The sequence below is a fragment of the Sturnira hondurensis genome, unplaced genomic scaffold (genome assembly GCF_014824575.4).
Source record: "Sturnira hondurensis isolate 20B ecotype Veracruz unplaced genomic scaffold, ASM1482457v3 Scaffold0008640, whole genome shotgun sequence".
NCBI lineage: Eukaryota > Metazoa > Chordata > Mammalia > Chiroptera > Phyllostomidae > Sturnira > Sturnira hondurensis.
In genome coordinates, this window is record NW_028081271.1 from 19,625,280 (window position 1) to 19,637,624 (window position 12,345).

The 12,345-nt window shown below is 41.9% G+C and overlaps 1 protein-coding gene across 5 annotated transcripts in view; it reads right to left on the bottom strand.

Moving 5' to 3' along the window:
• Positions 1–12,345, bottom strand: part of NSD3 (nuclear receptor binding SET domain protein 3) — a 111,475-nt gene that overhangs the window by 7,176 nt on the left and 91,954 nt on the right. For 4 of the 5 annotated variants that reach the window (XM_037055381.1, XM_037055379.1, XM_037055376.1 and 1 more), the window contains 6 exons: positions 8,058–8,260; positions 7,267–7,379; positions 6,402–6,671; positions 3,410–3,526; positions 1,435–1,576; positions 273–379 (listed from right to left, as the gene is read on the bottom strand). In XM_037055381.1, the coding sequence (XP_036911276.1) occupies positions 273–379; positions 1,435–1,576; positions 3,410–3,526; positions 6,402–6,671; positions 7,267–7,379; positions 8,058–8,260 (952 nt within the window). The remainder of the gene's footprint in view (positions 1–272; positions 380–1,434; positions 1,577–3,409; positions 3,527–6,401; positions 6,672–7,266; positions 7,380–8,057; positions 8,261–12,345) is intronic. The other variant, XM_037055378.1, reaches the window with a different exon arrangement.

Genomic DNA, 12,345 nt, shown 5'->3' on the forward strand with positions numbered 1-12,345 from the left:
TAATTCAATGGTTTTTAGTATATCGTAAATTTTTTTAAAGTTCTCAAAAAGGATTTTGCTAGCTTCAAATTCTATCAGACATACAAATACCTCTTTAGAACCTAATAGATCTCACTAAGATATGCTTCATTAGAAAGAGTCTCAAGTCTGGGTAAGCACAAGTGAAGGTCTGCAAACTAAACCAGGCTCCCATCAGCCAGCTCTTCCTGATATGGCCGTGAACAAGTCTTGTCAACAGCCCCACGTCTACTCTGGGTACCCGCACAACTGACCTTTGGCCGCACTCCAAGAAAACCGCTGCAGTTCTCTGCCCCGCAGTGGCACTCCGTTCTGCCATTGCCCAGACAATCCAGGTTGTAATTAAAAGTTAACTCCATCCCTAAGGACATAAGGAAATAAATATTCATACTCAAGGAAAAGAGAATGCTGTCACAGACACGTTCTCATAATAAAAGAGACATGATTCTGCCATGAACTTCCCCCTTCCTCATGTTCTACACTGCAGACAGTGATGGAAAAAAGAAAAAAAACGGGAAAAAAATAACTACAGGAAAATATCCCATCTACCAATGCTTGTGGCAAAAATAAATATGCTACAAAAGTCATCATATCCTTTTCACTGAAGTGGTCAAAAACTATGTACTAGAGACCAAGACTCTGAAATTTCTGCTTGAGAAAAATGGGTTCTAGTTTAGTTAGCTCTCTTTTCTAAAGCTAATTGCTACTACTTTCTACATGTACAGTATGACCATGGAATTATGACGGCCACGTTGTTGCCAGTAATTAATGCCTTATGATCAGGGAGTTCAAAGTGCATGTTACTATGTACACCAGAGATCCAGTGATTCAAACTAGGAGGCCCCCGCTTTCTCTTAGCTGGGTTTGAACAGTCTGCAGTGAGTCTAGAAATACAATTTAAACCTTTTAGCTACGATGTTTCTCTTCTTAAGCCATTTTTCTACAAAGGTATTAAGAGGAGAAACTAAGTTTTGCTGCTAAGATGCTGGAAGGGTAAGGAAAAATGAAAGCAGTTAACTCTGGTTTCAGAAGCTTTTATGTCTTTAATTTGAAACACACTGATCTTTCAAACTAAAACAACCCCCCCACCCCCAACAAACAAACCAAGAAACCAGTTCCTGTTAACACAGGCTTTCAATACTTGAAAACAAAAGCTTAACCCTCTGGTTACATTGTATAGACAGCAATAACATGGAGAATTAGTTCAGAAGAATCACAGATACACCAAATTCTGTAATATCCTCTCTTACAGAAAGGCTCTTGCTAAGCTCCCTTTTGCAGGATAGAGATTTTTACTTTTTATTGACAGTTATTTGAATAAATATTTGAGCATCAAACCTTGACAAATGTCTCACTTTCAAACGATACACTTGGTTCCTAGGGAGGGAGGCATGGGGAGCAAGTTACTGTTTTTACCTGCAGGAATATCACAAAGAGCAAACAGCCCAACTCGAACATCTCCATTTACTGTCCATTTTTGTGTTTCACAATTTGGATTGCAACTGTGGTTCATAAAGCGAGAGTAATTTCCTTTTGGGCCAGCATCAATTATACGGTCCTTCAGAAAGAAAAGAAATGAAAGACACCTCTGACAAAACTAAACATAAGCTGTCTTGGAAACATCCAACTCAGTCAAGAGCCACCGGACAGCGGCATTTTGCTACCAGCTAATGTCCGACAACTGACAGATATGAACCTGTGATGCTCTCTGAGCAATTTACCAAGTTCTGTACTTTATCTGACGACATTCCAGCCAGAGTAATCAAGATAAAGTGGAATTTAGTGTCTTTTGAAGTTTGTTTCTAGAAACAAACAGATCACAGAGTAATGCTGCTTAGAAGATTTTGCTGGCCACAAGCTTAGAAAAAGTATTTCTTTTTTAAAAAAATATTTTATATATTTATTTTTAGAGAGAGGGGACAGGAAGGAGAAAGAGTGACAGAGAAACATCAATGTGTGGTTGCCTCTCATGTGTCTCCTACTGGGGACCCGGCCTGCAACCCAGGCATGTGCCCTGACTGGGAATCAAACCAGCCACCCTTTGCTTCACAGGCCCATGCTCAATCCACTGAGCTACACCAGCCAGGGCTTTTTAAAGCATTTCTGATTAGAGAGCTTTGAGTTCATGTAACTATTTGTGATGGGAACTATGCTGTTTCACTGTTGGCCGTCCTTTTCTGCTCTGAGCAAGAAGCAAAAAACTAGAATAGGAGCAGTTGGCTGAGAGTTTAGGCCATAAAAAGCAAGCAGGGAAAATGAGAAATCTGGCTTCTGAATGAAGACTTGCAGATTTGACAGACGGAAGGGATGTACTCTCTGGTAGTTTTTTTCTTTTCCATCAGCAATAAGGGTGCCCTGGATAAAGCTCGTTGGTTATGATACTGCCACTGCAGAAAGCTAGCAGTTTTCTGTTTGTTCTATTTTTACTTAAAATCCAAAGTACTGTACAAATCTCAGCATCTGGCCCCTAAATTTAAATTCTGACCTTCTGGATAGCTCCAGGAGATGGAGCCTCCCAAGTGCTGGAAAGACGGCTGGAGGGGTCACTGGCAGGCGGACAGGATTTCAGGAGCCCATCAACACTCATAAATAAGTGGCATTTTATGTTCATAAAATGTATGTTCATAAAAGTTGTAAAACGTTCAAACAATGATGTATCAGTTAACATAATACTTCTTCCACATGACCTCTAGTTCTTACTTTTAATAATATCCTGACATGGTTTTCAAGAAGGCCTGGGGCACAGGAAGCATGGGTCCTAACCTCAGCTCTTCCTTACACTGTATCAAGGTGTTCAACAAGTCATTGCCATGGCTGGACCTCAGTTTCTTGTCCTCAGTAAATCAGAGGACTATTGAAGAAATTAAATGAGATCATGGACATCAAATAGGGCTTATCTGATGCATGTATTAAACCAGCAGTTTTACTGTCATTTCTCTTATGACAGCATCCATTTCTCCTACTTAATAAGAAAAAGTTTAAATGTGCAGAACAATTTTCACAGTAGAATTTTTGCTAAATCAGAACTTCAATGGTGGTTTATAACTTAGAATTACAGAGCTCATTCTCTCGTTCAAATGATAAACTGACAGCCAAGCCTTTCAGTGACTAAGAAGAGCTGGGACTAAAACCCAGCTCCGTGAGCCCTCCCTATTCCTGGTTCACTTTCACCCCCACGGCTGTCTCACCTCACACACACAAGGCTTCAATAAGCATTCATTTTGTACTCTCAGGTAACTAGCACATTACAGTGGGGAACACACTGGCTACTACTAATCAATATGCTTTGCCTGAAGAAAATCAAATTAGAGGAAACTGAGTTCAACCTAAGACCATGAAAACGAAAACAAAAAGTCTTCTTTTCTTAAAAAAAAAAACAACGCGAGTTTACCTTGGTAACAGTTAACATATAAAAATTAGTTACACTGTTCTCGTGGGCTCGCTTGATGCGCAATCTGCATTCTTCTTCATCAATTAATTCGCCAACATATTCATTTACAAATTCACCCTGCAGAGAAGCATGCAATATATAAATGTGAAGCCAATGTACCATACTAGAAAGCATTCCTTACACAATGCGTATAATCCAAGAGAATGAACCAATCCAAGAGAATGCCTCAGAAGTAATAATATGCTTGTCTTTTTTTGCTGACAATATTATTTCTATAGCCCAAGTGACCCCATTGTGGTACATCACGGGGACCTGGGAGTGAGTGAGGCTACCTCGGAGCCTTGAATGAAGCTGGACTGCAGACTTCTACTAGTTCGTAGCCTTGGGGTAAGACGGCAAAGATCTGACCCAGAAGCAAATGAGACCTTTTTTGGATAACTTATTTTTGAACTAATTACAGATACTCACAGAAAGTAGCAAAAATAGTACAGAGGATCCATGTACTCGTCACTCCGTTTTTTTCCAACGGTAACATCTCATGTAACTACTTAAAACAAGAAAACGGATGGTGGTGCAATGTGTGATCTTTACTCAGAATTTACCAACCTGAATCGAGTTTTGAGGGCCACTGTTTGAATAGGGGAATATACTGGTGATTTTCCCTTTTTTCTTTGAGTTATGCACTTAAAATTTTTTCTGCAATGGACATGCATTCCTTGTGTTAAAAAGACTGCTTTGAAAAACTGCCTCAAAGACTCAACTCTTTTCCGGTTGCTTTTGCATATACAATCTCATTTGAGACTAGCAACAACCCTTAAACGTGCAGGGCAGGGATCGCTCTGTCTACTGTAGAGATGAGGACACCGGGGGCTCAGGGAGAATGACTGATTAGACTAATGAAGTATGATGTTGGAACAAAGTCCCAGGTTTGTTAGTTTCTACCCTAGTACATTTTTAATTGTACTATTACCTTTACTAGGTCTTTTAAAAGATGTTTTTGCTTTATTTTTTTTGTTTAGTTTCTTTTTTAAAGTATTTTTCTTGATTATGCTATTACAGTTTCCCCAATTTTTTCTCCCTTTATCCCCCCTGCACCCTGCCCCCACAACCCTCCAGCATTCCCCAACCTTAGTTCATGTCCATGGGTTGTCCATCTAAGTTCTTTGAGTCCACTGTTTCCTACACCATTTTTATCTCTCCCTATTTTATGCTGCTTCTTCCCTGCATGTTTCCCCGCCTATTCCTCCCTTCCCACTCCCCACTGAAATCCCTCCATGTGATGTTCATTTCTCTGATTCTGTTCCTGTTCTCATTGTTTGCTTAGTTTTTTTTTCTTTTAGGTTCATTTGTTGATAGTTGTCATTTTACTGTTCATATTTTTATCTTCTTTTTCTTAGGTAAGTCCTTTCAACATTTCATATAATAGTAGCTTGGTGATGATGAACTCCCTTAACTTGACCTTATCTGGGAAGCACTTTATCTGCCCTTCCATTCTAAGTGATAGCTTTGCTGGATAGAGTGATCTTGGATGTAGGTCCTTGCCTTTCATGACTTGGAATACTTCTTTTCAGCCCCTTCTTGCCTGCAAGGTTTCTTTTGAGAAATCAGCTGTCAGCATTATGGGAACTCCTTTGTAGGTGACTCTCTCCTTTCCCCTTGTTTCCTTTAGGATTTTCTCTTTGTCTTTAATCTTGGGTAACTTAATGGTGATGTGACTTGGTGTGTTCCTCTTGGGTCCAACTTCTTTGGGACTCTGTTTCCTGGACTTCCCGAAAGTCTATTTCCTTCACCAGAGTGGGGAAGATTTTCTTCATTATTTGTTCAAATAAGTTTTCAATTTCTTGCTCTTGTTCTCCTTCTGGCACCCCTATAATTTGGATATTAGAACATTCAGGTTGTCCCAGAGGTTTGTAAGACTCTCTTCACTTCTTTGAATTCTTGTTTCTTCATTCTGTTCTGGCGGGATGTTTATTTCTTCCTTTTGTTCCAAATTGTTGCTTTTGAGTTCTGGTTTCCTTTCTGTCACTATTGGTTCCCCGAATATTTTGCTTTATTTCATTTTGGGTATCTTTCATTTGTTTTTTCATTTTTCAACCAAGCTCAATCACATCATGGAGCCTTTTGATTAACAGGGCTTTAAATTCTCCATCAGACAGGCTGGCTATCACCTCATCACTCAGCTCTCTTTCTGAGGCTTTGCTCTGTTCTTTCATTTGGGCCGTATTTCTTTGTCTTGGTGCAGCTGATAGGTTCTAAGGGGGTGGGGCCTTAGGTATTCAACGGGGCAGGGCAACCCTCCTTGCTGTGCCAGTTCTGCCTGTGGGGGAGGGGCCCGAGAGGGAACAATGCAGCTCGCCTGCCTGGCTGTAGTGCACCTTCCCTCGGACTCCTGTGAGACTGGGGGTTTCTCCCACTGTAGCAACTGCTGTATCAAATCTGAGTCTCAGTTTCCCCTTAAGGCAGCCCTGCCCACCTGGTCCACCACCTCACCCTGGTGTTTCTCCACAGGCCAGCCCACTTGGTCTGCAGCCTTCTGCTCTAGTTGTTCTGGTTGATTTTTTCCTTTAATTTCTTGGTGGCTGGAGTTCCATGCGATTTGATTTTCTGGCACTTCTGGTTGTTTACTGATTTGTAGATTGGCTGTCATCCTCTTTGGTTGTGCGAGGATGCAAAGGGTTTCTACCTATACCTCCATCTTGGCTGGAACCCTATTTTACTAGTCTTTTAAATATATTTTGCTTAACAAGTAAAAAATACTTCCAATAGAAAATGACCAGTGTTCCTTTCCCTTTATAGGACTACCCATAAGACAAAGTTTATGTCTTATTACTTATGTGTATTTCATTACTACCACTTCCTACAGCATCTTCTTTGCTTCAGTAGTGCCCTACTCTTAACTTGGGAAGCTTCAAGGTATTTTGTCGCTGCTGAAGCATCTGTAAGAGGCAAAGGTGCTGGTCTATTCCACTCCTCAGGGTCCCTCCCATGCTACCTTCTTAATGCTCCTTTTGGTCCTGAGGCCCCAGCCTCTCCGCTCTGTTTTGATGATTTCCGCATCAGGGTACAGCCTCTTTGTAAAGCACTGGTTCTGGCAGCGGTCCCCGGCTGGGCACACCTGCGGGTGGCATTCGTACTGCAGCATGCGGTTCAGGCACTCCGAGTCCAAGCCGCAGGGGTTCTCGTCAGCTGGCTTGCAGTTGCAGCGGGGGATCTCTGACAGGTCCGCAACCTGGATCTGCACCTTCCCAATTACTTTGTTGGCCTAGAAAACAAAACCACAAACGAGAGGGAAGATTTTAAACAGGAACACCAGAAACATCCATGCTGCTCTTGGCTCTGCCGCTGCCTTGCACTGCGACTCTGAGAAAGGCTCTTTTTCTTCACTGTAATTTCCCCCATGAATAAGCTAAGAATAACTGCTTCCCCTCTGTGGACAAATATACCAAAAACTGATGTGAATTCCCTCTTATCTGTCTCGGATATTTCTCCTCCTATTCATTGATGGAAATTTCACAATTGAAAACAAGTGTCTGCTGACTGGACAAAAGGGGCAACTAATTTGTTTGCATTTGGTTGCAGGATAAGCTGGCGGAGCAGGGACAGGCCGTTCCCTCACACACGTGGTTCCTAGGTGCCAGAGGCCCTCACCAAAGGCCTAGTCCTCACAGCACACAGCTGCTGCTCCCGCTCCCAACTCCCATCTCCCTTGGATGCTTCCAACAAAAGCTTTGTTTTACAGAAGACCGGGTGATAATTAGCAAGTTCTCACAAGTCACAGAGGGCCTTCTAACTCCTGAGAGCGCACTAGGTCTCATCCTGCCTATCAAACACCAACGTTTTCATGGGTGAAGACTCACTTTGATGTGTTTGTAAGGAGGAGGTTTTCTTGAGTTTTTTTCAATCTCGAGTGCTTCTTTACTTTCTCTTTGTGCTTTCAGTTCCTGGAAACGTTTTGCAGCTTCTTCCAGAGCTGCCAATAAGACCAGACGAAGTATGTAAATGGCAAACAAACAAAACCATTAGGAGATTGTTTTACACTGCCTTCCCAGTGCACTGAATCTGGCCAGAGGTTTTCTTTCTAAAATCATGTCTGGGAAATAACCACTCACCACCAGGGTAGAGTAACACTGAAACAGGATATGACTCACTCCTGGCTGAATGCTGCTCTGTGCGCACGGCCGACGCAGAGATGACGTCCCACTCCGATGACCAGAGGCTTCCCACTGACCCCAAGAGAAGCTCTGTACCTTGCTCAAGATTGAAACTCATTTTGCCCTCACCCAGAAGGCCACACTGCCTGGGGAGTTGTTGTGAGAACAGTTGTAAGGCTCTCATGGGAAATTCTACCACTCTCCTGTGGTTCAGGAGCTTCACGTGACTAGGAAAACTAGTTTCACAAAAATCTGTCTGCAGAAGCTGAAAAAACTCCTTTCACATACATGGCAGAGCCTACTCTACTCAAAATATATTTTTCTAATTGATTAGATTCTGATATGCGTCTGATGGGATTAGAACCTTACGGTGCCAGATCATGAAGCCTGGTGGAAATTCTCTGCTACCAGAACTGTGGCGTACGCAAGCTGGAAGGTCTTCAGGGCTCAACACTGGAGTCTTAGTTTTGGGCCACTGTAAACATCATCCAACTTACCTTTTTTGAAGGTCTTATTGATACTAGTCTGTCCATCAGCAAAGCTTTTGTCTCCTTCGACATAAGGGAACACTCTGCCCTGGTGTACCCAATAGTAGTCGTGAGAACCAAAGAAGAACACAGGGAAGTCCCCCAAGTCGTGCTTAAGGCCCTGGATGTTCAGTGGCACAGACCTGGGGTTGCAGATTTCTGCTGGCCACCACCTAAGAACAAAAACAATTTTATTAATTTTTAAAAGATCTTATTTATTTACTTTTAGAGAGAGTGGGAGGCACTGAGAAAGAGAGGAGAGAAACATCAATGTGCAAGAGATACATGGATTGGTTGCCTCTCATACCTCCCCCAGCTGGGGACCTGGCCCCCAACCCAGGCATGTGCCCTGGGAATCAAACCAGTGACCTTTCCGTTCACAGGCCAGTGCTCAATCCACTAAGCCACACCGGCCAAGGCAACAAAAACAATTTTAGATTAAGAAAATGAAAATCACACTATTCTTTACATGGCTGGCAGGAAGGAAAAGAAGTTTTATACTTTGTAGATTCTATGGACACAAAATACCTTGTTTATTTTTTTTTACCTTATCTTTTTAAAAAATATATTTTATTGATTATGCTATTACAGTTGTCCCATCCCCCCCTTTATTCCCTTCCATCCTGCACATCCCCTTTCACCCACATTCCCCCTGTTTAGTTCACGTCCATGGGTCATACATGTAAGTTCTTTGGCTTCTACATTTTCTATACTATTCTTACCCTCCCCCTGTCTATTTTCTACCCACTGTCTATGCTACTTATTCTCTGTGCCTTCTCTTCCCTTCTCCTCCTCCCACTCCCCTGTTGCTAATCCTCCATTTCTGTGGCTCTGTCCCTGTTCTAGTTGTTTCATTTTGTTTTTGTTTTAGGTGTGGTTAGTAACTGAGTTTGCTGTCATTTTACTGTTCATATTTTTTATCTTTTTTTCTTAGATAAGTCCCTTTGACATTTCATATAATAAGGGCTTGGTCATGATAAATTCCTTTAACCTGCCCTTATCTGAGAAGCACTTCATCTGCCCTTCTATTCTGAATGAAAGCCTTGCTGGATAATCTTGGCTGTAGGTCCTTGCCTTTCATGACTTCAAATACTTCTTTCCAGCCCCTTCTTGCCTGTAAGGTCTCTTCTGAGAAATCAGCTGACAATCTGAGGGGTACTCCTTTGTAAATAATTGTCTCCTTTTCTCTTGCTGCTTCTAAGACTCTCTCCCTATTTTTAATCTTGGGTAATATAATTATGATGTGCCTTGGTGTGTTCCTCTTTGCGTCCTACTTCTTTGGGATTCTATGAGCATCCTGGACTTCCTGGAAGTCTATTTCCTTTGCCAGATTGGGGAAGTTCTCCTTCATTATTTGTTCAAGTAAGTTTTCAATTTCTTGCTCTTTCTCTTCTCCTTCTGGTACCCCTATAATTTGGATATTGGAATATTTAAAGATATCCTGGAGGCTCCTAAGCCCCTCATTTTTTTGAATTCTTGTTTCTTCACTCTGTTGTGGTTGAATGTTTCTTTCTTCCTTCTGGTCCACACCGTTGATCTGAGTCCCAGTTTCCCTCCCTATTGGTTCCCTGCACATTTTCCTTTATTTCACTTAGCATAGCCTTCATTTTTTCATCTAATTTGTGACCAAATTCAACCAATTCTATGAGTGTCCTGATTACCGGCATTTTGAACTATGCATCTGATCAGTTGGTTATCTCTGTTGCTCAGTTGTATTTTTTTGGAGCTTTGATCTTTTCTTTCATTTGGGCCATTTTTTTTTTTCTCAGTGTGCCTATTACGTAGTGAGGGGTGAAGCCTTATGTATTCATCAGGGTGGGGCAACCCACGTGGCTGCATTGTGATGCTGTATGTGGGGACGGGGTTCAAGAGGGAACAATGGCGCTTGCTCTGCTCTCCGCTGGTTTTCAGTCACTTCCCCTGCTTCCCATAAGCAAAGTGGGTCCTTCTGGTTCTGATTTCTGGGTGGGTGGGCTTCTGTACATTCTAGGACCCTATGGGTCTCTCCAACAAACTCTCCTGTGAGGCTGGGAGTTTTTCCTGTTGCCTCAACCCCCACAGGTGTTTTCAGTTGGTGTTTTGAGGCTTTATTTTCCCGAACTGGAACCCTGGGTTGCGCCATCTCTCTCCCCAGTTGTCCCTCCTGGTTTATCTGTGCACGAATGTGGGACCACCCACTTCATCAGATGCTTCCTGCAGCCTTGCCCACCCTGGTCCTCCAGATACCACCTGGCCGCAAGTCCTCTCTGCAGGGCTGCCTGTCTCCACCCCTCCTATTGGTCTGGATCAGTGTTTCTTCTTTAACTCCTCGGTTGTCGAACTTCCATACAGTTTGATTTTCTCTTAGTTCTGGTCGTCTTTTGTTTTTGAATTGTTGTCATTCTTTTGGCTGTGCAAGGAGGCACAGTGTGTCTACCTACACCTCCATCTTGGCTGGAAGTCCTTTTTTTACGTTGTTTACCTTTATTCCTGCTCAAACCACACATCATTTAAAACATACTGATTAATAAATTAATGAAATAGTGTACATAAACTAAACTAGGCCCTAAATACCCAATGTAGTTTTCTCTCTTTAAAAAATTAGTATTTTATATTTATAAAATATAGATATATCATAAAAACATAAGCTATAAAGCATAACAATAAAACAATAATGAACCCACTACCTGCCTTAAGAATTAGAATTTACCAATATCATTCCAAACCAAATCTCTATCCTAGAAAACTCTTGCTTCTTTCCCAACTTAGCATTCTTAAAACCAGTATTGTCCTTCAAGGTGTAAAAGTTTATTTCTAGTAGTCAAGGGACTCATCTGAGAATAAACAGATGTATAGTAAGAAAAAACCACTCTCATTCAAATGAGCATGTGCTGGCTCTGATCAGTCAAGGTAAGTATTTTTTGGTCAAATGTACTAGGTTTGTATCGGTGTGTATTCTGGAACCTAACTCATCTTGGATCATAACAAAGGTGGACTGTGGGGCAGAATGAAGCGTAACTGCTTCGTGCCACGGTGACCAAAGAGCACAGTCATCACCACACGACACCATCTGTGAGGCACCTGTGACAACCCCACATCAGGGCAAGTTAGAGCTGAAAGGGGAACTTTTGTACTATGTAAAATCACTGACATGAACGGTAAATACACACAAACTTAAGTTCTCAGTCACTTATTTTATAAGTGCCTAAGAAAACCATTTATTTAATGAATAATTATGTCATTTACAATATAAATGACCACGTGGTCACACTCTCAGAGCTGGTGCAGAACGTGAATGTGCTCCATTGAAAAGGCACCCTGCTGTCCACCTAAGAACTAACGAAAACCGTGGGTAAGAGCCTGCGCTCAAGTTGCTCAAACACAACAGAACACCACTTCACATGGTCAGTGTTTGGTTCCCCTCACAGGGGGCTGGGAAATGGTCACTCCCAAATCCTTGTAGGGCACTGCAGCATGTCCTACACCCACACTGTCAGGAAGGGCCACACTGTCTGCCAGGGGGCGTTCCAGGCCCTCGAAATCCCGGGAAGCTCTCCATTGGAGTGACTAGTTATTGAAAAGAAACAGCTTCATGTGGCCCAGCAGGGCCTGACTGGAGACATTAAAATTAGCTCATGGATGTAGGTTTTTATAGGACATACAAGAGGAACATGACTGGCATATAAAATTTCACTGGGCTATGAACTGGAGCACTTCTCTGGGCTTTTTTAAAATGACACGTGAGCTCTGACAAATGTGGCCTGGTGAGCTGGGCATCTTCCCACACACTGAAAAGTCACTGGTTTGCTTCCCAGTGAGGCCTCATTCCTCTACTGCGGGTCAGGTGCTCAGTTGGGGGGTGTTTCTCTCCCTCTCTTTCTCCCTCCCTGACCCTCTCCATAAAAGTAAATAAAATTTTAAAAAATACATATATAAAATGCCATGTGATTAAAATTTAAGTATTTAAGGCAAAGATATTGTCACATTCACAACTTTTTGAAAAAGGAAATATGTAATATACAGCATAGTGACTATACTTAATAATACTGTACCATATATTTGGAAGTTGCTGAGGGTAGATCTTAAAAATTTTCATGACAAGAAAAGCAAATTTTAACTATGTGTGGTGATGAATATTAACTAGACTTACTGTGGTGATCATTCTATATTCAAAATATTGAAACATTATGTTGCACACCTGAAAATAATGTTATGCCAACTATTTTTCAAAAAGCACTCGCAAATTAAATAAAAGGAAAATACGCTGAAATCTACTTGA